Below are 26,357 nucleotides of genomic sequence, written 5' to 3'. Positions count from 1 at the left end.
AATTGATTTGAACAACCATTTCTTATTGATTGCCCTTGGCACCAGTTTTGCTACTTATAGCTCCAAAACCTAGAATCTCAGCTAGAAAAGACCCCAGAGGTTCACACTCCACTTTGTACCTGACCAAGCATTTTGCTTTTATAACATCCCCAATAAGGTTATGCATTTTCCCCTTGAAAATCCATCATAATTGGGCCCCTGAAGAAACCTAATTCCACTTCTAGATAACCTTAATACTATAAAATTGTTCATTCATTTGTTTTCCTCACATTGTGCTGAAATCTATCCCTCTGCAACTTTCAGAGGAAGCTAAATGGTGCTATGGAGAGATCATTGGGCCCAGATCCAGGGAGACCTTAGTTCAAAGGTGATCTCAGACACTTAGTTGTGTGACCCTAGGCAAGTCATTTAACCTCTACCCCAGTTTCCACAACAGTAATATAGGAATGATACTAGCACTTACTGGGGGCAGCTAGGTGGCACAGTGGATAAAGCATAGCCCTGGATTATTCAGGAGGATCTGAGTTCAAATCCAGCTTCAGACACTTGACACTTATTAGCTGTGTGACCCTGGGCAAGTCACTTAACCCCCACTGCCCCCCCCCAAAAAAAAGATACTAGCACTTACATTCCAGGGTGACTGGGAGGTTAAAATTGAGCTATCTGCAAAGTGCTTACTTAGCACAGGGACTGACATGCAGTTGGCATTTAATAAATACTTGTTTCCCATACCATTCTGATTACCTTCTTCTGAATCCACCATAGCTCCTTAATGTAATTTTTCAACTGGCTGCCAGCACTGAACACAACATTCCTGAAATGGTGCAACGAGAGCAGAGTGTGGAGGGGTTTTCATATCATAGCCCTCATTCTGGGCCTCATATGTCTTCATGCAGCCTAGGAGGGCATCGGATTTTGACCACCTTGTCTTTCCACTGAATTATCTTGAGTCCTTTGAACTCCCCAGGTACCAGTCTCCATTCCAGGCTGTTAGAAGCACTAGATGCTTCTGTGCCTTTGCCTAGGCAAAAGGAGGCTCCTTCCGGCATCCCTGATGCTGTGTATTGTACTCCCTAGGGACATTTTCCCCTCATTGCTGTTGCACATTTCTATCTCATGACTCCCCTTATGGTTAGGGTTATTTTGACTCAAATCTGAAAAGTGTGAATAATTCCACTGAATTTAGAATCAAAATTCTCTTTCTTGCATTTTGTAAGGATAACATCTATAAAATAAATATTTGCATTTCCTTCTTCCTTAGGCAGATACATGGTATAGTGGACAGAGTGTTAAGCCTGGATTAAGGAAGACCTGAGCTCTACTCCATTGTCAGATACTTATTAAATGTTTGACCTTAGATAAGTCACTTAAGTTGTTTGCCTAATTTAACTGGAATGTAAAGTGGGGATGATAGAACCAACCTTGCAGTGCTGTTGTAAGGATAAAAAGCGATACTTGTAAAGCTCAATGTCTAGTACACAGTAGGCACTATACAAGCTATTATTTTGGTGGTGGCAGTTTTTGCTATAATTATAGGTTTATTGTGAGGAAAGTACTCTGTTAAATTTATGTACAACAATGAATGGCTGAGTTTTTTACCTGGAATCAGGAATATCTGACTTCAAATTCCACCTCTGATGCTTCCCTCACCTCTCCTCTCAGAGGCAAAGGGAAGATGCCATTCAACACTTCAAAGTAAGCATAAGTTATCTGGCTAAAGTAGAATGTACTCAGAAACCTAGGTGGGTAGAACATACATTTTTTAGTGAATGGAAATCATGTGAGTATATGAGGGACAGGACATATGTCTTATTCATCTCCCAAGGTTTGCCTCTCAATAGGAACCATCTGTAGAAAGAAAAGTACATGAAAAATGACCACTGCAGCCCAGTATCTTTTCCCAGCTGCAAAAACTCATTCATTAAAAAAAAAAAAAACTCCACTGCTCAAAGAAGGGAGGTTCCTGTTACAGAACGCACAGCAAGTTGCCATGAGTACTTTCATCCCCAACCCCTATTACCTTTAAGGAGCCATGGATGTCCTTGCCACCAACAATCACAACTTCTGCCATGTCTTCTGCATTAGATGACCGCCCATGGATGAATAAAGCCGGGCCAACCTCTGATATGTTTTTCAGTGCAACTAAAGCTCCATCTGGTTTCACCTTGAAGTAGGAGTTGGAGACATCAAATCTCAGCTTGTCATTCCCTTTACAGTCATTGAATGTCACTGTAAGGAAATATACAGGAGAAAACTTGTTAGTAAAACTGCCCACTTTGGGATATTTGGGCCCTTATGTTTAGGGCTATACTCAAAGAAGCACCACACCCCAACTGTATTGAAAGTCTTCCTGCAAATCCACTTATACCAGAAGCTCTACTTAACAGTTATATCATTCATTTGCCAAAATAAAGATGGCTATTTCCCCATGCCATAAGTAGCCATGGGATCTGCCTTTTGAAGCATTTCTTTATTTTTTTTAAAACAACCTGATGAACCAAAATGAAGCCACACATAGAATGAATTTCCTTCCAGGCCATCAAGTCATCCCCACTCAAATGTCCATTTACATTCAGGTGCCCAAATACTCTTTCATGGCACCCAAAGAAATGTGTAAGTCACAGTGTGTCTAGTCACTTGGACACTAGGCCTTGGATTGACTTGGTTCTATTCTCAATGTATTTTTGTTCCAATGTATCAACCAGCTCCTGAGGACTTTACATTGTTCAAGACTTTCTCCTTTCTTCTATCTCATTTAGTTGAGATTAATGGAGACATGCCCAGTAGCATTTCCTGAAACAGAACACTAAAGGAGAGGAAACGGCACTATTTTCATCAGGACCATCAATTTCCATTCATCAGACAAAGTTAAACTGCTTAGATTAAACAGGAGGCTGTTTGTGAAGGTTCTATCCCTGAGGGGGATGAATCCCCAAGAGTAGCAAAGAAAACATCAGTGTCAGAGTGAGAGGAAGACATTCTCAGGGCAAAAGTCCTGGTAGTGTTCACCAAGGGCCCTGACAGTTTGAAGCTAGTACCAATAGAAATGCATTCAACTCTAGCAATTTTCTCTCTTTTTCACCTTTTCATCCTCCCTTCATCATTGGGAACCTTTTTGTTGTTATCGCCATTATTTTCCCAGTGTTATAGCCTCTCAACCTCATTCCCCTATCTTCATTTGTTTCCCTATTGATATAGATATATTTTCTTCACCAAACTTGTATGTATTGAACCTCCTTTGGTTTTCTTTTTCAGGTAATAATGAATTTAATCTGATGATTACTCAGCTAGGTAGTAGAGTAGAGAGAGTCCTAGGCCCAGAGTCAAGAAGACCCAGGTTCAATTTTGGCCTCAGTCAGACACACAGTGTAACATTGGACAAGTCATTTTACCTCTGTCTCCCTTAATTTCCTCCAAATGGTGATAATAATAGCACCTATCCTCCAGAGTTGTTGTATTATATGAGACAATATTTGTAAAGCATTTCGCATAGTGACTGGCACATAGTTGGCACTGATAAATCTTTTTTTTCCTCCTTCACTTCTCTCCTTTTCTTCCCCTCCCTTTTTTCTCTCCTGCCTGCTTCCCTTCATTCCTTTCTCCCTTCCTTCCTTTTTTCTTTCTTTCCTTCATCCTTCCCTCTCTTCCTTTTTTACTTTTCTTCCTTCCTTTCTTTATCCCTCCCTCCCTTCCTTTCCCACTTCTTTCCTTTCTCCCTCCCTCTTTCTTTCCTTCCTTTCTTTTATTTTTCCTTCCCTTCCTTTCTCTCTCCCTTCCTTTTTCCCTTCCTTCCTTCTTTCAACTTCCTTGAAGTAGGGATTGAAGACATCAAATCTTGGCTTAGTGATTAGTTGAAATTCATTATTGATAACTCCTTTGGCTTAGTGTCTATTAATCAGAACCCCCCAGAACCTGAGAATACCTATGGGAAATGAATTATATAAACTTTCCAAGGTGAAGAACAGGGCTAGAATGAGCATCTAGCCTTAAACATCTTAAGGAAGGGCAGATTCTAGAGGGCTAAGTTTGCTCAGAATGCTAAATTACCTCTTCTTAGCCAAAACATTGGACTGGACCAGACCTGTGATTTCATTTGCATCAGGAACACCTTGTTTGTAAATGGAATAAAATTTATAATTGCTGGATTTAAATTAAGGAAGAGGTTGCAATCACAGCTTAGTTATCTACTTTCCAGCTGTGTGACCTGGAAGAAGTTGCTTTTCCCTGAATTTCAGTTGATTTGATTGTAAAATGGGCTTATTATTTTATATACTTTATACACTTATTGTGAAGAAAGCACATTTGCGACCTTAAAGTAAAGCATTATATAAAATTTATGTGAGCTATTAATATTGTAGGTATAAAGCAGGCCCATCTGCTTGGAGCTCCAGGGAAGTAGGGCAGTGTTTCCCAGAGCCAGTGCAGCTGTTTTCTTACACATGTGGAAATTTTGGGTACTTTACATGCCTCTGGTGCTATTGGACAAGGACTTGATGGGAGCTGAAAGGAATTTACTTTCCTCAACCTAAATATCAAGTGAGCTTTAGAGAGCTCCTTCTGATGGGAAGCAAAGTTCTCAGAGAGTCAGACTTTCACTTGAGAGACTTTTTTTTCCCTTTTAGGCCAAAAAAAAAGCACTGAAAATATGCTTAATGGTAGCTAGTAGGAGCCTGTTTTAGAGTAAGTCAGTCCCACAACTAGCATTATTAGTGTGCTATGGTAGTAGTATTATTATTGTTGGTCTGGCTATTATTATTTCAGGCTTAAATAGCATTTACAGGACTTTCACATAATCCTATGAAGTAGTAAGATAAACTCAGACTTAAAAAGGAGGACATAGTTTCAGATGGATAAAATTTCTAGTCCAGAGTGGAACAATGACTTAGTACCTCTAATGTGTCACTATGACTCTATACCCCTTCTCTGGCATTGGGTTACCTCCTTTTGTTTCTGTAACCTTTGCCTAATACTCTCTTCCTGTTGCTAGCCCTCACATTAACAGCCTCCCTGGTCCTTGCTTGGTATGGCACTGGGAACAGACATTCCATAAAGGCCAATCATGGTAGAAATGGAAAACTTGCTCTCAACTCTTTGCATCTTCTATCTCATGGCTGGTGTGATGATAAATAGAATTCTCAGAATTGGAAGAGATGAAGGATAGGGTGGGATAGTGGATAAAGCACAGGACTTGTCATAAGGAAAACTGAGATTCAAGTCCATACTCAGACACTTAGTAGCTCAAATCAATTACCACCTCTTTCCCTCTGGCTTCACATCTGCAATATGGGTTTGGACTGGGTGATGGTCCCTTCCAACCCTCAATCTATGACCATATGACCTTAGGAGCCATTTATTACAATACCTGAACACAAACCTCCTTCTAGATTATTGTTGGCCAAGTAATCTTCCAGATTCTTCTTAAAGAGATCCAGTGGGGAAAACTACCCACTAAGGCTGCAAATTACAAATAGAAATAATTCTAAAAAGTCTTTTCCCTTGCCCTGACATCAATGTAAAAATTTTGTGGTTTATTTTTTTTAATTATTTAAAGGTATAATATAACTTTAAGGCATCCTTTTGTCGTCTACGTTATCTCAACAAGTACCCAATGGCTCAGCAGCAGCAGATATCCTCAGATCCCCTTTCCTTCCTTCCCTCCACCCAAGCAACATTTGTTGTGCAACCCTGAAATCTAAAACCAAGAATTCAGCCTAGCTGTGATCTAGGCCTGGGTGTGTGTATGTGTGTGTGGGGGGGTGGTGGAAGAGAAGAGTTGGGTGGAAATCATTGCTTAAAGCAGCTCTTCCCTAAATAAATATATCAGGTTTGTAATTCAGATCTTTTAAAATGGATCAATCTTCACAGTTGAGCAAAAGCCTACTTGAGTAATATCTAAAATGTGGATCTGACACATCTAAAGGGTTCTTATACACTGCTGAGAGATTTCAACCTTTTTCTCCAGGAGAATTGGGGCCTTCTCCCACACTGATTCCTATCTTGTTTCATGTTCTCTGTAACAGCAGCATTTTGATGCTATCATGCTTAGATCACTTTCCAATATTATTAACTTTATTGATGCTGCCAAAATGTCAGTATTTTTCCAACTCTTAAATAGAGATTGAGCCCATACATTTCAAGGCTACAGGGTGCAAAGAACACACTAAAGATGAAATTGAGGATTTTATACCCAATGACTAAAAAAAAAAATCTATTTCTTTGGAATCAACAATTGAACTAGCCTTCTATTCCATAATGTGCCCCCCCCCACCTTCTCACCTATTTTAAGATAGACTTAAAGTGATCTATGTACAGAAACCACTTCATGAGGAAACTTCCTCTACCAATGCAGATCCTCACTTTCTCTGAAATCTATAATCTCAGAAAGCTGCAGGAATCACTAAGAGGTTAAGTGACTTATCCAGAGTCACTTAGCTCAGGAGTGTTTTAGGCAGGATTGAAACCTAGATCTTCCTGACTCTAAGGCCAATTCTCTATCTACTTTGCCACAGTTTTTCTCAACACCCCCACAATCAGTTCAACAAAAATTCATCATATTCTCCAGATAGCTATTCTAGGCCCCTTCTGTACTAGATTCTCTTGAGATAAGAAAATGGATAAAACCCAAGCCCTGCCCTCAGGGAGCTAAGAAGAGAGTACAAGATAAGTAAGTACACAGGCCTCTAATGTGAAGGTAGAAGTACTGAGTCCCATTAGAAAGGAACAGAGTGAAAGTACAGCTCAGAGGAGAGAAGGCTTACTTTTAATTGGAGGAAATAAAGAGAAGGCATCCCAGATTCCATCAGTCAACAAATATTTATTAAGTTCTTACTATGTGCCAGACATTATAGATATAAAGAAAGCCTAAAGATAGTCCCTGATTTCAAGGAGCTCAGAGAAGTAACATTTGAACTGAACCTTGAAGGACCAGTAACATTTTTTGTTTGTTTGTTTTTGTGTTGTTTTGTTTTGGGGTGTGTGTGTGTGTGTGTGTGTGTGTGTGTGTGTGTGTGTGTGAGACAATTGGGGTTAAGTGATTTGCCCAGGGTCACACAGCTAGTAAGTGTCAAGTGTCTGAGGCCAGGTTTGAACTCAGGTCCTCCTGACTCCAGGGATGGTATTCTATCCACTGTGCCACCTAGCTGCCCCTGACCAGAAATATTTTTAACAAAATGGAGATTGAGCAGCAGAGGGGATGGAAGGGTGTGTAATGAAGGGAATGAGATGACTTATGAGGAACGATATTGCTGCTTTCAAATATCTGACAGATTGTCAACAGAGGGATTGTACCAGTGCCCCAAAGCCCAAAGACCAGAAGGAGTAACAATGAGGGGAAATTAGAGCAAGGTAGACTGTTGCAATAAAAGGAAAATCTTTCTAACAAGTAAAGTTATTCAAAAATATAATTGGCTATGTCAAGTGGTAGGAAGTTTCTCTATTGTGGAAGTTCATCAAGTGAATGCTTGATAAACATATGCCAAAGCCTTTGTTTGGGGAGGAAGGAGGCAAGGAAAATCTTGTTAATTCATGTACTGAAATCAGATGTCCTCAGAGACTGTATAAATTCCAGGTGGAGCAAATAACACTAGCAAACATATCAAGGTGGGGAAAAGAAGTTTATGTTTGGATCAATAGTGAGTTTGCTTAAAGCTACTGCCTATTGAAGAAAATAGTGCAAGTCTGAAATAGCAGATTAGAGCCAGAGCCTTGAATGCTAGGCTAAGGATTTTGCATTTTGTTTCAGTCAGTTCTAAGATTTTTGATCAAGGGAATAATCAGAATTGCATTTCAAGAAGATGAATCTGGCAGTGTAGATGAAAGATGAATTACAAAGGGGGAGAATCTGGAGACAGCAAGTCAGTTATGAGATAATTACAGAAATCCAGGAGAAAAAGAGTGACTTGGGGTTGGCAATATGGGAGATTGGATGGAAGAGTATGTTCAACAAGCCAATATTGTTTTGTATTGACTTTGAGGGGTCAATGGGTAAAGAAGTCAGGATTGGGGTTTAATAGAGAAGCCAGGGGCAGCTAGGTGGTGCAGTGGATAAAGCACCGGCCCTGGATTCAGGAGGACCTGAGTTCAAATCCGGCTTCAGACACTTGACACTTACTAGCTGTGTTACCTTGGGCAAGTCACTTAACCCCCTTACCCCACAAAAATTAAAAAAAAAAATAGAGAAGCCAGAGCTATGCACAGAGATGATCACATAGTTTTAAAACTAGAAGAGGTAATACAGCTCAACTCCTTCATCAGTGAAATGAGCAAGTTGAGGCCAAGAGATATTAAGCTATTTTTCCAAGGTCACCCAGGCAGTTATCATTGGTGCCCTAGCATGGAAAGGAATTTTAGTAGAGTGGTGGCAATATAAGCCAGATCACAAGAAGTTGACGGAACAACAAGAGAGCTGCATAACTCTACAGCTACAATTTTGTCTGCTATGTATTTTATCAAAGAATTTAAAATGGTTTTTAAAAAGACTCAATAAATTGTAGATTGGAATTTATTGGAATCAATGACTTAGCACTGCCCTTCTAGGCAGTTGCTCAGATCCTCAGCAAGAGAAGGGAGGAAGAAAATGCTCAGGAGATGGGAAGGCACAGGCAAACTGGAACAGCAGACCCCACTCTGTGTTTCAATTTTGTTTTCACTGGGTTTTTGCCCTCAATGTCCTCTGGGTTTAATCCAAACATTATGATAATAGGAGCCTTTTTTGGGAGAGAACACTAGGATTGAAACAGGAAGTTTTGCACATGAATTTGAAAAGTTTAATCTTCCTGACCTTGATCTTAGGCTCTTTGATTCAATTCTTTTTGAATTTGCTCCTCATTAATGGAAATTCAAGAGGGGCAGAATTACAAAACATAGAAATGACTGAGACAACAGCTTATTAAGGCAGGTTACAAGAAATGCATGAAGATATGATGTGTTTAAATGTATCTGCAAAATGTCAGCTGTACCTTCTGCTGTGCACTGGTATAATTCAGGCCCTCTGTGAACTGAGTATTCGTCTTATGGGTAAGTTTGTGTAAACCAGATGTTCTGGGCTACACACTCTCCTTTAGGCAGGTATGAATCAGCCACTCTATGATACATGCATTCTTTTACACTGTGAACAAAAAGATTCAGGAAAAGAGTCCTATCAAAATGCTTGGAAATTGACATTATTAGACTGCTTCAGGGTAAAGAATATTTCCACCAGCTAAAGGATAGTTGAGACTATAAAGCTAAAGCAAGAGAGCCTCAGGGGCATCCAGGAACTTTTTTTAGACACTGGAGTCAGAGGGTACCTAAATCTTTGAACATAGGTCAATATAGTATCAATTCCCCTTGAAAGAAATCAGCAGGGCTTTGGCCAGAGATGCTTCTTAAATAATAAAAAGAAGAAGGAAAAGGAGGAGGATCAAGAGGAGGAAGGAAGAAGAAGAAGGAGGAGGAGGAAGAAGAGAAAGAAGAAGGAAGAGGAGGAGGAAGAGGAAGAAGAAGAAGAAAGAAGAAGAAGAAAGATAAAAAAGTTTTCCCCATATTTCTTAGTGAAAAAGAGACATTCATGTTAATCAGAACAGGTTGTGGCCAAAGCATCCTGGTTAATTAATATGTTGATAATAGGTAATAAAAATAATTGTTGTGTTCTCTCTTCTCCAATTATCTTACATTTACTTCTTAGTTTATTTGTCATATCCTATCCTGAACCATGCCATCCCTCCCTCAGGAGAAGAGCAAACAATCTGAGTTCATTCCCCCACCTCACCCAGCACCCCTCTATCCCTTTTTTGGTCTTTATATGCCAAGCCCCTAGTACAGTAGACATGTGATACATGCTTGTTGAATCTAATTGAACAAATTCATTAGATTTGATGCTTAGTGGAGACACGAACAGTGTCATAAGGGTTATGAAGAGCAAGAACTCTCTTGTGTAGGACTGAGGTTTTAAAGGGAAAACTGGAAAAGGCTCAGTGAAAGAAAAGAATAGGTAAAATACTATAGGTTTTTTTTTTCTTTTTGAGAATGATAAAGATTATCTAGTTTGTAGTTATTATAATTAACATGGCATTTTAAAAGTACAAAGTAATATTTGCAACTACTATCCTAAACCAATTTGTTCCTTGTAGAACACATTTCTGTGTATTATGTCTTATTTTTCTCATTAATTTCCATTCTAAAAGTGGAGATTTTTTTTCCCACAGAAAAATATTTTGGTATATCACTCGGGGGGTCATAATAAGATCATATTTAGGAATACAGAAAATGTCTTTGAGCCAATATATCCAAAGGAAAATAAAATTTCCTTTAAAATAGCATTAATAACATTATTCAAAATGAGGAACAAAATATACATACAAAATAGCTGAATTTTTTTTATATTTAGTACAATGGCTTAAAGGTGTCATGGAATGACAACAGCAACAATTCAATTCAACAAACATTTATTAAATGCCTACTAATTTCAAGGCCCTGCGGATACGAATGTTAAGTGAGCAGAAAGAACATTCTAGACTGAAAAATCTTGGCCTCGATTAAAGTGCCTTCTGCAGTTGCCAGAGTGTTGCAGAATACAATATGAGCTGTAGCTGGCTTTGGCTACTGGCGTCTGTACAAGTAGGCCCAGTGACTTTTAAGAAAGCTGTGAAGTTTTAGGAATGGGCCATAGGACATAGATACAGGGAGACCTATAAAGGCCATTTCCTTCAATCAGCTCATTTTACAAATAAGGTAATTGAGATCTAGGAACATTAAGTGACTTGTCCAAGCTCACCATGGAAAGTAAGTGTGAAAACTGAGATTTTTAACTCAGTGATTGAGTGGTCTCATTGATGGGATATACAATAAGAACAAGAATCCAGACAGTAGCAATAAGGGGCTGTGCTTCCAACTTCCCCTCCCCCACACAAAAATGAATGAGGCTAGGGGCAGCTAGATGGCGCAGTGGTTGAAGCACTGGCCCTGGATTCAGGAGTACCTGAGTTCAAATCTGGCCTCAGACACTTGACACTTACTAGCTTTGTGACCCTGGGCAAGTCACTTAACCCCCATTGCCTGCAAAAAAAAAAAAAGAATCCAAAAAACAAAAATGAATGAGGCTTCGAGGAATATTCATTAAATAAGGAGCTTTATTATTATGGAATAAAATTATCAGTTTCTATATCATTAGGCATAGTCATAGACAAGAGCCATCTTTTCTTTTATGACATACTACTGGGGAATGTGGGGTATTAGAGAAACTACAGATCCATAGTGCCTTCGCTTAAGGGTGCCAAGAAGAAACCAAAATAAACATGGCTACCATCATCTACAGGAATAGACACTGATTATGCAAAACAAGTTCCTAACATTGCAAGTCATATGTAGATAAAAAATTCTCTATAAATAAGTTTAGGATTAAGCCTGACACTTCATTAACATGGATGGGGCAGTCAGTGGAAAGAAAACAAAATCTTTTTCATATGAAACACAATGGGCTATATTTAGATAAGTTAAGGCATGAAAAGCAGTTTGCATCAATGATTTTGATGTTTCAGGAAAAGTCAGGTCTTTTTTTAGAGGGGTGGGGAGCTATTCATTTCTTTAAGGAAAGGAGCCTTTCAAACAATTTCTTCCATTTCTACTTTGTTTTCTTTTAAAAATAATCAAAAATTCCTTGCGTTTTGGCTTGTACTCAATGTATATATGTATATGTTTATTATGTATACTGTTACATATATGTAATATTTATATATGCATATATATAAAGTGAGTTTTTTTAAAAAATTAGGATTGGTGAAAAGATAACTGCTTGCTCTATATATTCTAAAGTTTCCTGAGCCATCTCCTTTAATTTCAGAACCATATACATATTGAGGGAAAAGGGAAACTTTTCTGTCTCAAACCTAGAGAAGAGAAGACAAAACTCTGGTGAAGTGGTACATAGATAAATTCCATTTTCACAGATTTTAAAAAAATATTTAATTTATGGAATAAAACTAGAATTTACATAATGTAGTATAATTTTTCTTTGAAATTATTGCACATAAAGCTGCAAATTATTATGTACAACTTGCTCTTCCTTTTAAACATATAATAAATATATAATAGTTATGATTTAAACATATAATAGTTATGATCTTTAAAATAAAAATCTTCTTTCCATAGAAATATATAATATGTAATTGTTATGATTTAAACATATTAGTTGTGATTTTTTTTTTAAATAAGAAGCTTCTTTCCATGGGAAAATGGGACTCTACTAATCAGATATTTTTCCACTTGCTCTTCCTTCCCTATTTTGGACTCTAAGTCTTATATACCACTCATCTTCTTCATAGTGTTGCCTTCCTAGCTCTCATTCCTGCTTTTGTTCCATACTGAACTCTTGACACTAATATCCTCTCCTGGCTTTGTGCTGGAGGACAGAAATTATTAGGATAAGGTCATGTCCCAGCGGCCTGCAGGCTAGCTTCTTTTTGAGAAGAGGAGTGCAAAGCCTGTCCTGGTAAGCTAGATCCTCCCCACCTCCCATAATGGGCTCTTTCCAGGCTCTCTGAACCAAACAGGCTGGCTGCTGTGGTCACCTGACCACTATGACAAAGATATGGCTGAACAGGTTTCTTAGAGGAGGTCTATCCTTGAAGAATGATCCTGTCTGTGCATCCCAGGAAGAGGACTGTCAGAGGTCAAGCTGACACGAACCAGTAGAAGAAGATTTGATGCATGTGAACTTTTTCACAGAATGTCTGTTCTTACATCTGCCTCTGTCAGTGTGGAGACACTTAGTTATTCACCTCCACTCTAATTGCAGGCAGATGAGATCATCTACCAGCTGTGATTACAAATTGGTTCTGTCTGGTTGACAAGAGCTTATCAGGAAATTAGAATACAATGATCTAGCTTACATTACATGGAGCAGAAATAATTCCTTTATGCATGTACCATTTTTTTTTTTCTGATGTAAGCAAGAAAATGATCAGCCGGGTAAATCATGCCTATTCATCCCCCGTTGCCAGGAAAACATCTTTATTGGATCAAATACTGTGCCATGTGGTTGATTTCTGGCTGCAAAGGTGGGAGCAAAGAGTGGGAGTCGTGCCAAACCCTTCCTGGACATTTTTGGAAGGAGTCTGATTGTCCTATAGATTATTATTTCAGGCACCTGGAATAGCCTTCCATTGTTTCCTTAGGAAGTAAAACGAAGAGCAAAGGAAGAGTCTGTGAGAGATTTCTCAGGGTATTTTTTTCTTGTTCCCTGTAGAAAAATAGTCTGTGGCTCTGGGAGGAATCATAGCCTTCCATCAAAGGGGGTAGCTGCCTCTGTACCTGGTATATCATCCCACAGGATCACTAGTGTACGGTATTGGCATAATAATGTAAAATCTCCAGGTATTTGTAGAAAGTAGGTTTATGATGCTTTTCTTATATTCAGTCTGAAATATATGCTCTCACACAAGTGTGATATTTGTGAAAATGAAGCACAGCTTTTTTTTTAAACTGATATGCAGTCTCTAAATAGTTAAAGGCAATAGATGTTAGAATCCAGAAGAAGTTTAGAGTATTCTTTAAGCTGTTGATTTTCAGGTGCTCTGACTGCAAATGAGACTGACTTCATACTAGGATAAGTACAGGAAGTCTCTAGCAATGGGGCAGAGAAATAGTGATAGGGGTACAAATAGATGTGTCTGCTCCATCTTTCTAACACTGTCACTGGTGGCTGAGCTGTCAATCACCATAACAACATGCAGGAACAGTTTAAATTGTTATAGTTGCTGATCTGGTACTGATTGATAGCTCAGCCAGTTCAGTGCAGGGAGCAAAGTGGTTCTTTTTGCCCCTCCTACCTCCTTCTCCTTTCTTTCCTTACCTTCTTCTTCTCCCTTCTCATATTCTTTCTTCTCCTTCCCTGTCTCCTTAGACTTAGAACAGTTTAATCAGTCAGTCAAAGAGCATTCATTAAGCATCATTTATGTGCCAGACACTGTGCTAAGCCAAAGATTCTATGAATTTTTGCCTTGGACATCCTGAATATCTGTTGGCTACTAATTCAAAACAGATCTGTGAAAGCATCAATTTGGATGTACCCGCTAATGATACAGGTCAAAATCCATCCAAGCCTTTGCATATTGTGTGGCTCTTTTCTGTTCATCTCTCATAAAATCTCATCCCACAGAGGGTGTCACCCAAAATGCTAGGTACCTTCATTGCTTTGTTGTGACACTGCAAGGGTAAGAGTGGAGGATTTAAAACTATCCTAATATTATTTCCTACTTTGCCATGTGATTAGTCAATTGTCTTATTCAATTTTACATTTTTTCTTTTTAAATCCTTTATTCCTGCTATTCTTAATTGTTCTTTATTTGTTATATGTTGTAATCTGCTCACCATGCCTCTCTTCATTACCTTCTGTGTGACATTCATTTTCAATTATTTGGTGACTCTTATGTTCTATGTCTAACAACCATGTAACAACAAGCCTGCTGTTTACATCATGAAAAAACAAAACAAAATAAAGAATGTTGACTGGGTATTTGGATATTGCTTTCCTCGTACACACTAGCATATAACCCAGTTGATGTTTTTTTTGTTTGTTTTATTCCTGTAAGCAGCTATGGGTGGGTTACATGCCATTACTGGACATAAAGACTAGCCATGAAGAATGGGAAAAAGGCTCTTATACACAATTTGCTAAATGTCCTCTCAACCTGGATATTGCTTTTAATTTACTAAAATCTAACCATCCTGATGATATTTGGCATTTACGAGCAGACTTGCAAGTGTTTTTGCCTTGCAAATAGGCTATCTATTATCTATAGTCATTAACTCTATAGCCAATCAACACTTCAGAAGATGAATATGCCCTAACTGGTATAGGGAAGTTCTGTGAATCTATATTGTTTTGCTTGATCCAACATTATACTTTAATTTAGAACCAGAGAACTATCTTGGGCCTTTGCTCAATTTTACAAATAAAACTGGGGGTTGCTAAGTTCTGCAGTGGATAGAGCACTGGCCCTGAAGTTGGGAGGATCTGAGTTCAAATCTTATCTCAGACACTAACTAGCTGTATGACCCTGGGTAAGTCACTTAAACCTAACTGCCTTAAACTATATGGGACCATCTCCAGTGGTCCTGAAATAGCTCTTGCTACTGGACCCAGATGACTCTGAAGGAAAGAATGAGGTTGGTGACTTTGCACAGTCTTCCCAAACTTAAAAAATTAATTCGCTTCAAGTCATGACATCACTTGATGTCGTGGTCTCCTTTGAGAAGGAAGGACAAACAACAACAACAAATAAAACTGACTGCCTTCAAAGTTTGCTTCTCATACTTCATGTAATCTGTCATCTTTAAACATATTGTATCTTTAGTGTGTGATGCTCTTCTTGTAGACATTTCTGCCATGATTTTAGAAGAGACTGAGATCTCTAATTTCCTGTGGTCTCTCCATGAAGTCATTTGAAAAAGGTTTCCTGGAATAGGAATTACTACCCAACTGAAATGGAAAATGGAAAAAAGATTCTGCCTGTTACGCCCTTGATACTGAAAGGGGTAAAAACAAAAGTGGAAAGAGGGCAAATTGCTTAAAAATGGATTAAACTGGACTATTTGCACAATGTTTTTGCTAGATTTTATATTGGAATCATTCAAACTTCATCACTATATTGTAGATATTGACAATCAAATGAAATTCAAAAAGAAAAAAAATATTTCATTTAAGGGATAGCATAGAAATCATCTGTTTTTGTTGTTGTTGTGTTTTTTTTTTTTTTTTAGTGAGGCAATTGGGGTTAAGTGACTTGCCCAGGGTCACATAGCTAGTAAGTGTTAAGTGTCTGAGGCCGGATTTGAACTCAGGTAATCCTGACTCCAGGGCTGGTGCTCTATCCACTGCGCCACCTAGCTGCCCTTGAAATCATCTGTTTTAACAACCTTTACTTAAATGTTCCCTCCTTGGATATTATGATAAGGCTTTTGGACTCTACTTGTTAGGTTTTAACTTCATATAAGGAGAAACTTCCTAAGAATTAGCACAATCCAATAGTTGAATGAACTACCTTAGAAGGCACTGCAAAACCCATCTCTACAAGTCTTCAAGCAAAAGTAGTTAGCTAGTTCTCAGATGTTATAGAGGGGATTTTTGTTCAGCTAAAGGTTAGACTTGATACCCTCTGGAATTTCTTTTTAATCTGAGATTATAAATTCCATGTCACTAGTCTCAGGTTCCCAAATCCTCTATGTGAGTACATGTGAAGTATCTATAGTTTTGTCAGTATTGGAAACTTGGAAACATGGAAATTCTACAAACATAAGAAACAATCGGTTTATGACTGTCTCAAGGTGTAACTTAGTCCACCTAGAAGTTAATTGGTAAACAAGTATTTATTTAATGTCTATTATGTGTGATAGACATGGGGGACACAAATAATATTTGCCAGAGGTAACATGGGATTGATATGGGATTTGAATCCCCACATTTGCGTCAAGCTGGGCTTAACTGAAGCCCAGCGCTCTTTGCATTACATCAAGGTACCTCTACATATCTGTAATTTGTTTTGTTTTTAATTCCAAAGAAGTCTGGATAAAAACAACCCTCTGTGGGGTAAGATTTTATATTTTTTTAAATTAATTAATTTTTTTTTAAGTGAGGCAATTGGGGTTAAGTGACTTGCCCAGGGTCACACAGCTAGTAAGTGTTAAGTGTCTGAGGCCAAATTTGAACTCAGGTATTCCTGACTCCAGGGCAGGTGCTCTATCCACTGCACCACCTAGCTGCCCCGGGGTAAGATTTTATGAGAGAGCAACAGAAAAGAGTCACACAGAATGCAAAGGCTTGGATGAATTTTCACATTTCACAAATAAGATAAATAACATGAAAGCAATATATACATATAAAGTAGTATCATTAAGCTTTTTTTGGGGGGGGGCGGGGGGCGGGGAGAGTTAACTGGATTTTATTGATATCGAGTGGAATTTACAGGGAGGTAAATTGAATCTTGATTGAAGAAATAACTTCCTAAGACAGCTATCCCAAAGGGGAAGGATGCCTATGGAAATAATTGGTTTCCCTTTATTGAAGGTCATCTAGCAGTAACAGATGTAACAGCAAAAACTTTAATGAATTGCTGTTAATTATAATCAAGGCATAAGAAAAGAAGACATGCTTATCTCAGATCTTTAACAGTCAGTCCAAATGGAAGAGATAATCTCCAAGAGGAAGTTCTCCAGATGTTTTTATTTTTACTGACAAATGACTGCATTTATTTAATCAAACTCCAAAACCCTTATTAAAATATTTTAATCCATTTGGTTTTGCAACAACAGAAGCTTCCCTTCCCAAAAGATAACTCATGATTTTAAGGATGCTAATCTTCCTAAACCTCAGTTTCCTTACTTGTAAAATGAGTGGGTTTGATTACCTGATGTCTAAGGTTGATTCTAACCCAAATACAACGTAATTAAATGAATGCTGAGTTTGCTGCTAAGAAGATTAAGACATTTACTAACTGTTCCACCTTGGACAAGCAACTTAAAATCGCTGTTATTCTTCTCATTGGCAAAATGTGTCTATTAATATCTATACTGTCAGGGGGCAGCTAGGTGGCGCAGTGGATAGAGCACCAGCCCTGGAATCAGGAGGACCTGAGTTCAAATCTGGTCTCAGACACTTTACACTTACTAGCTGTGTGACCCTGGGCAAGTCACTTAATCCCAATTGCCTCACTAAATATATATATATATATATATATATATATATATATATATATATATATATATATATATATATATATATATATATATATATATACTGTCTACCTCATAAAGTTTTAGGGAGGCTCAAAAGAGAAAATATATCAAAAATCTTTATAAATGCCAAGTGCTATCAGATCACAGATTTAGAATTAGAAATTACTTTAAAAGTGATCTAGTCCAATGCCCTCATTTTGCAGAGAAAGAAACTGAAACCAAGGAAGGCTAAGTGAATTGCCCAAGGTCATATAAGTAGTATGTTGTAGGGCCAGTACTGGAACTGAGGTCCTCAAACTTCCTAACCCATGCCTTCTACTGGACCACATAGTTGTTTTGTTTTGTTTCGTTTTGTTTTGTTTTGTTGGGCAATGAGGGTTAAGTGACTTGCCCAGGGTCACACAGCTAGTAAGTGTCAAGTGTCTGAGGTCAGATTTGAACTCAGGTCCTCCTGAATCCAGGGCTGGTGCTTTATCCACTGTGCCACCTAGCTACCCCCTGGACCACATAGTTTTTGAGAGGCAGCACACTATAGTAGCTTTACTTCTGGAGCCAGGAAGTCTTGAAAATTCCAATTCTACCTCAGACACACACTTGCTGTGTAAACAGAGGCTCTCAGTTTTATCATCTGTAAAATGGGAGTAGTAATAGCATCTACCTGACAAGGTTGTGAGAATCAATGTAGCTAAAGCCCTTGTAGCCCTTAAAGTGCTATATAAATGTGAACTGTTTCCTTTTTCATCTCCATGCTTCAGAAGTCTTAGTTTCCTACAAGGCTTAGTTCAAATACCACCTTCTTCATGAAACCTTTCTTGATATTCCTATCTGCTAGAGCCTTAACACCACCCCCCCACCAAAAAAACAAAACAAAACAAAACAAAACAAAACAGAGATCATAGATTTAGAGGTGGAAGGAATGTAAAAATCCACCAAACCTCCTCATTTTACAAATTTAGAAACTAAAATTAAATATATATATAAATAAATAAAAATAATTTTTAAAATGTGGAAACTGAGGAAGAAAGGAGCTAAATGGTCTACCTAGGATAACCCAGGTAGTAAGTATCTGAAATGAAATTTGAATCCAGGTCTTCCTGAAGCCAATCCGTTATACCATGCTCTCTCTCAAAAAAAAAAAAAATGTGATATAGTAGAAGGAACTGAATCAGGGTCCAAAGTATGGCCCTACCACTTACTCCTCATATGACCTTGGTAAAATCACTTCCCTTCTACATATCTATCACCTTGTACTTATTTTGTATATGCCTATATTGTACATGCTGCAACCATGTGCTGCCCGCCATCTAGACTGTAAGTCCTTGAGGTAAAGAAAGTCTCTGTTTTTCACTTTGTATTCCTAGCAGTTAGCACAGTGCCTGGCACATGTGATTATTATTTTTTTTTACAATTCCTATTATTATAATCCTATGATCCCTTGTGGATGTTGGAGAGGGGATTCTTTCTCAGTGATAGGTTGGATTAGATAGTCTCTGAGGGCCCTTCCAATTCTGAGATCTTTCTGTGTTTCTATAAAATTTCACAAATCACTTATATGATCAATTTTTGTTTTGGAGAGAAGGAATAATAACTTCCATGTTTCAGATAGGAATGGATTCCATTAAAACTTCATTTCATGTTATCTTCTTCCCCAGGAATTTCTGTCAAAATGGTGAAAACCTTTTAAGAGAAAGACATTGTATTCTGGAAGAATTGGATGCACTGCTCCAACAAGCCACTTCATGGTGGGGATAGGAAAAAAAATTAAATGCTGCATTGGATTCACCCATATATCACATTCAATTCCATTCAACATTCACTTCTTGAGCACCTACAATGCTCCAGGTACCATGCTAGGACCTAGAATTACTAAGACAACAAACAAACAAAAACAGCCTCATCCCTCAAGAAGCTTTCATTCTGCACTGAGAACAGACTAAGTATAAAGTAAAAGAACCACAAAATTTTAAAGGAGCCAAGTTGGAGAGAGAGTGAAGAATGCCTTGTATTCCTCTCTAGACTCAGCAGGTTTTGTGCTAACTTCCCTGTTCCCCTGTTTAGACAGTATCAGAGTCACACTAATGGTTACAAAACTGAATAACCTTTGTTTGCATATGGACTCTGAAGCCCATCAGACAAGGCATACTACAGGGAACAATCACAGCAGAGCTGTACCATGTAATCTTGCTCTATACAGGCATTCCCTGAACATTCTTCTTGCACTTCAAACACAGCCTTTGATACTTCACAGGAAGACAGACTTTGGCATCTTCTACAAAGGAACTGCCTTAGGGGTGAGGAAGTTATGTCAGTCAAGACCATTTATAAGAAGTAGGAAATGTGTTTTCATATGCAACAGAGAGAAAGCCTGTCAGATCAATGTGGTATTTTCTCTTTGTTAATGAAAGGATATAAAGATGGGTCTAAAAAATACACCTGACATAGTAATAAAGTACTTCATGTTAATTAACTATTGGTGGGGGCAGGATAATACTAAAAAGTGTGATTGAGACTTGAAAGTAAGAATTGAGCTTGCTGAACAGAAAAATCACGGCACAGGTTTCAGTTGAAGGGTACATGAGTTTTGCATTTCACAGATATTATAGCAGAAATTTTAATCTACTTATTTGCTTCAAAAGCAATATCCAATATATCAGAAGAGCTGAAAGCTAACCATGAAAGACTTTTGATATAGAATCACATACATATTACAGATCACGGCATCACAAAAGAATAACACTGCAGAGCACAGGTGAGGAAGCCTGCCTCTATTCGTAGGAGAGAGGTCAGGGGCTACAAGTTCCAAATGTTCAACACATTGTCAGATACTAGTTTTTCTGTTTGTTTTTTTCTTTGTGTTAAGGAAGGGTTCTATTTTAGGTGGGGAGTAGCACTGGGCATTAACCGTGATGTAAAAAGCATAAAAGCATAAATAAATCTATGATTGATGATGATGGTGGTGGTGGTGGTGATGTAAGGAACATGAAAATAATCTCAATTAACCCTTTAGCAGCAGGATAGGAATCAGATCAACCAAGTCTTTCCAAATTTCTTCTAACATTAGCAATAATAAAAGTAATACAAACTCTTTGTGGAGGCTGTGGTAAGAGAAAGTTACCCAATCTCTAATACTCAAAGATTCTGGAGGTTTCAATTTATTTTTCTCAGCATGATAGGGCTTCTAAACCTTTCATTGTGTCCCCTGGGTCTTTGCCTTTCACTGACTCATTCAACAACCATTTCTTGAGTGCCTACTATGTGTAGAGCATTGTGAATAGGACCTATGAGAAATATATAAAGTTTAGATAAGATATAGGGCCTGTTATTGAAAAGGTTACACTTTAATAAGGATATATTACACACAGACATATATACACATCTAATATTGGATTAAAAAGTTAATTGGGAGAACTGTAAAATAAAAGTAATATATGAGTTCTAAGTGTTTGGATAATAGAAAAGTGGATCCAAAAAGGATTCCAGTAGAGGTAAAATCTGAATCAGGTTTGAGAAGCTGGTTGGCCAGATCTAACTCTCTTTCCCCCAAAGGATGGGGGATATATGACATCAGAAATAGCCAGAATTTATAAGGTTTGGGCAAGAGGGTCAAAGAAAGGCTTTTATGTGATTAGGAAGGGTAAGAATATTTGTAGGTATAAAAGAAGGACCCAGCTGAAAGGAAAAGATTGAAAATACATGAGAAGGGCATCAAGGTTCTAGTTTATATAGTAGGGAATGGATTCATGCATACAAAGAGAGGAATTTCAAAAGGAGGAGATATACTTACTCCTTTATGAAGAATGGGTATTAAAGAGTATTAACTAATTTAAGAGGAATACATGGAGTTTGTTAGATGAGAGAAAAAAGAGGGTGGCCTAAACAGATTACCTCTCAAGAAAAAAGTTATTGAGCAATAATAATAAAGGAATGGCCTAGAAATAGAGGAGAGAGAAGCAAAAAATACACCCATCATTTTTTTGGCCCTTTGATTTTGGACAATGAAATGAATCAGGGGAAGGAAGGGAGCAAATAGGAAGAAATAGAGGCAACAGTTGCAATGGATATCTTGTCTTCATATATGACTTTCGTGTCATTTACAGAAAGGAAGTTGAATAAAACTAGATTGAAAATTTGAGTATAGTGGTTATGTTGATAAAATGGAAAGAATATCAATTATGGATTGAGGGGACCTGGGTTCAAAGCTCACCTCTGACACCCGGGCCTAAGGTTCTTCCTCCAGAAAATCAAGGGGTTTGGCCCAGTGACCTTTCAAATCCTTTCCATCTCTATAGTTTTGCTTCTAAGAGAGCAAAGGCTTTTAAGGGCACTGAATATTAGATTAGGAATTTTCCTGACCAGATTGGAATGAGTCAGATACAGAATATAGTTGATTAAAGTTAACATTGAGCAGGGCATCTAGGTGGCACAGTAGATAAAGCGCTGGCCCTGGATTCAGGAGGACCTGAATTCAAATCCTCCCTCAGACACTTGTCACTTATTAGCTGTGTGTGACCTTGGGCAACTCACTTAACCCTTATTGCTCCACCCAAAAAGAAAAGTTACATTGATGGCTTAGGAGAAGGGAAGGTGTGAATATATCTTCTAACAAAATATTCCATCCATGGTTTCCTGAACCATTGTCCACTTCTACTCTTTCCTTATTACCACCTTTCTTCCTCCCTTCTACCTCCCTTTTCCTCTCTCTTTGTTTTTCTGTTTCCTGCTATAAAGAGAGGATAAGTTTGTCTTTGTGCTCTGGGAATATATTCCCTAGAGAATTTATTACTCCCAAGAGAACTAGTATGTAAATAAAACAATTACTCTGAAGCTAAACTTATTAAATTGAAAATATTTGATTTGCCCTGCCAAGCATGAATCTACTGCAGGTATACTAATTTTATAACCATTTTGTAACTTACCCTAATCTTCTATTATGTACTATACCAAGAGGATAAGAATGCAAAACATCTACCTGAAGCAAAAGCACTCAAAATCTTCCCACAGTTTCAATTTTATAAAATAATAATAGCTAACTTTATATAACATTTTAAGGTTTTCAAGGTATTTTACATATATTATCTCATTTTATTCTCACAACAACCCCGGGAGGTGTTACTATTATTCTCATTTTACAGATGAAAAAACTGAGGAAAAACTGAGATTTAAGTGGCTTGCCTGGGGTCACACATCTAATAAATTTCTAAGTCAAGATATCATAAGCAAGGTTTGAATTCAGGTTTCCTGAATCTAATCAATCAATCATAAATATTTATTAAAGACCTAGTAGGTCAGGTACCATGCTAAGGACGGGGGATACAAAAAGAGGCAAAATACAGTCCTTGCCCTCAAGGGGCTTACCATCTAACTTGAGAGAACTTGCAGACAAATAGGTTCAAAGCAAGCTATCCATAGAATCAATAGACAATAATTAACGGAGAGAAGGCACTAGAATTAAGAGACATTGGGAAAGGCTTGCTGTAGAATGTGGGCTTTTAGCTGGGCATTAAAAGCAGGCAGGGAGGCCAGTAGTCAGTGGTGGAAAGGGAGCCACTCCTAGTCCATTATATTACCCAGCTGTCCCATCAAAATAAAATAAGAAAAAAACACACAGTATACTCCTATTTATCTGTTATATCTAGAATATGTTATATTCTAGATAACTATTTTTAGTTGATCTTTAATGGTTCATAGGAAAGCTCTACTCTAAATTAGATAGCTGTTGAATCCTTCCAAGAATATAAGCATTCTTTAGACTTCAGTTTTATGGGCAGCACGTCAACTGGCTTACTTCTTCTCTGACGTACAACAGGACAAGGCACGCAGTTGTCACTGTTAGCTTGATCATTCCAGACAGAAACATTTGCATTTGGGTTATTTTTGTCTACATAAGAAATAAGGCATTGCTTCTATTATTTCTCCATTTATATTAGCCCAAAGAGAAAATGCAACTGTCCTCACTTTATATTTATCCACTATGTATAACCCTGCTTATGTATCAAGGTCTTTGAGATATTAAAGATGAAAATACTTTAGAAATTTAATGAAAGTCAACATTGTAAACTTCTAGAGATGTGGGGAATTCAAAGGAAAGTAATTATAAATGGGTCTGTGCAGAAAACTCTTGAGTCCCTTACCCCCATCTACACAAACACAAACACACACACACACACACACACACACAGGAAACAGTTTAATGATACTTGGTGGCAAAAAGGCACCCAATTTATCTGATAAGACAATGAAAAAGACATAGTCTTGTTATATGATGCTTTCAAAGCAGGTTAGTCGTTCCCAACAATAAAGCAGCAATGTTTTCTGGACTGACATTTCCATCCTTATAAATCCTAGAGTTGTCCAATTAGAGATGAAGATGAATCATTTGTGCAGCCAAAAGAGGAGAAAGGCCCTCAGATTCTTTACCTCCCCTCAGTTTTGGTTAGCCCATGGATGTTTATAAATATTCAGCAGGAAAATAATATAATGATCTCCCATTCACTGCCTCCCCATGGAAAACTGTCAAGTAACAAATTGGTTTTTTTTACTAAAATGGAAAACATTTTGCTCCTCTATCCAAAGGATTCCTTTTTCCTCTGAGGCTAAATTTCTTTATATGTTAAGCAAGGCTAATTTATGTATCATACCTTAAAGGGTGGTTGTGGGGCTCAAAAGAGATAAAACTCTATAGCCTTCTTTACAAACCATACATTTCCACTGTAATGATTGGAATGATGCCACCTACTGGAGATTTGCTGTGGGAAAGCTCCGCCATGAGGAAAATGCCTCAGAGGCATTGTGGCTTTTCCTTGGCATCAGGAAATGACGTTTACTCATGGGTGCTGTCTATCAAGGCTACCAGCCAATCAACTTGAGGAGCCTCCTATTTTCTGGGAGGAGACAGGAAGGAGCAAAGGGAGCCTACGTGGAGAGCTCTCCCGCTTTTGGGTTCCTGACTTGATGGTGGTGGTGGCGGCAGAGGACTTCACAGGAAATTTGAGGAAAGATAGGAATGCCAGGCTGTTGGAATTCTGTTCTCAATCTTTTTCTTTCTATTTTCCAATAAACCCTTAACAACCTAAACTCGTTTTATCAGTGATTTTAGTCAGTTTCCCCCAAACTGGGGGAACAAATTAGAATCCACATTTAGAATCTTAAATTACACACCACATAAATGAAAGAAAATAAAATCTATTGACCTCTATAAAAGCTCATGAAAGGACTGCTTTTCTCCCCCAAAGAGTCCTAATTTCTTTAGAGGTCACAAAACTTGTGACCACTAAGGCCAGAATGAAGATTACGAGATGGTATAGATTACATGAGACTTAAGAGGAGCAAACTCCCCTTGGTTGAAGACCACCCTCATTCAGCAGCATACAGATAGCTCTGGCCCTAGAGGAAATGGGCTATGAATACTTCAACAGTTATGATACCAGAAGACCTTTATATGATAGCAATTAGCAAAGGAAAATCCTGATTAATATTGGTCAGAACCCTGCCCACTTTTAGTTCATAACATCACATGCATCTCAGGGCAAGTCATTTCCAGGGCTCAATAGCCTTTCAACAGAGATATTTGGGCATTATTCCTAGACTGAAGTTTTGTGAAAATTGTTTTATATATCTCATTGTTAGAAAAATATTTAGTGCTACTTCTACAATATTTCAATGGATATATGATCTTCATGATATAGGGAGTCCCTCCAACATGGACGTTTGTAAGCCATCCATGCCTTCTCATCTCATGCGATTCTAGGCCATGTATTTTCATAAATCCTTTATAAAAGCTCTATCCAAAATTTTCAAAGCCTTCCTATAGAACTTTTTAATATTCAGTGAGTTTCAAAAAAGTTATCCACTTGTGAGTTCTCCCAGTTGCTACATGATCAAATTATCCCTGTTTCCAGTCACACTTTCCTCAATTTTATTTTTCAAACTCCTTCATTATTTTACAAGTAGAGTCTTTGATAATGTGCTACAATCTAATTCACCCAAAACATAGTTTTTCATTGCCCTTTCATCCACCTGCAAGTTTGTTTTCTTGAAGGTTGTGGTACTTCATGATTTTAAGCTTTTGAAGAATACTGGCTTCTAAAATGATCGTTTTTGTATCAGGAGATTGTTGAAAATGCACATTTTCCCAAATGTAACCTAGCCTGTTCTCTTTTATGCAATATTTATATCACCATTTTCAATGTATATCCTGATAGTTTAATTCTACTTTCCTTGTTCTGTTTCACTACTGACAAATTTCTCCATATTTCTTTGTATTCTTCCTAAGTGTCATTCTCATGACACCAAAATGTTCTATTACATTGATGATAATGTAGTATATTCAGCTGTATACTAGTTTTTGAACATAATTTTTTTCTAGTTTTTATGTATGTGTGTGCTGTTAACAATGAAGTCATTATGAAAAAAATGAAACTTGTAGGTCTTATCAGAATGATGGTGTAGAGAAGGCCCTGGATATGTAACCTGAAGACTGGGGTCTGAATTGCAATTTTACTTGTTTTTTTCTTTTTTTTTTCACATGTGGGACTTTGGGAAAGTGGCCTTCCTGAGACTGTTTCCTCCTCTTCAAAATTAAAGATTTGAACTTAGTCATTTATAAAGTTCTTTCTACTTCTAAACCCTATAGATCCTAATAATAATAT

General features: G+C 37.7%; 1 protein-coding gene across 1 annotated transcript in view; it reads right to left on the bottom strand.

The window, feature by feature from the left end:
- The window catches only part of CDH13 (cadherin 13), a 1,286,821-nt gene that overhangs the window by 860,516 nt on the left and 399,948 nt on the right, over window positions 1-26,357 (bottom strand). Inside the window, exon 3 of the mRNA XM_043985257.1 lies at window positions 2,021-2,229. Within this exon, the coding sequence (XP_043841192.1) occupies window positions 2,021-2,229 (209 nt within the window). The remainder of the gene's footprint in view (window positions 1-2,020; window positions 2,230-26,357) is intronic.

This window comes from Dromiciops gliroides, chromosome 2 (genome assembly GCF_019393635.1).
Source record: "Dromiciops gliroides isolate mDroGli1 chromosome 2, mDroGli1.pri, whole genome shotgun sequence".
Taxonomy (NCBI): domain Eukaryota; kingdom Metazoa; phylum Chordata; class Mammalia; order Microbiotheria; family Microbiotheriidae; genus Dromiciops; species Dromiciops gliroides.
This window is presented reverse-complemented; position numbering and strand designations above follow the sequence as displayed.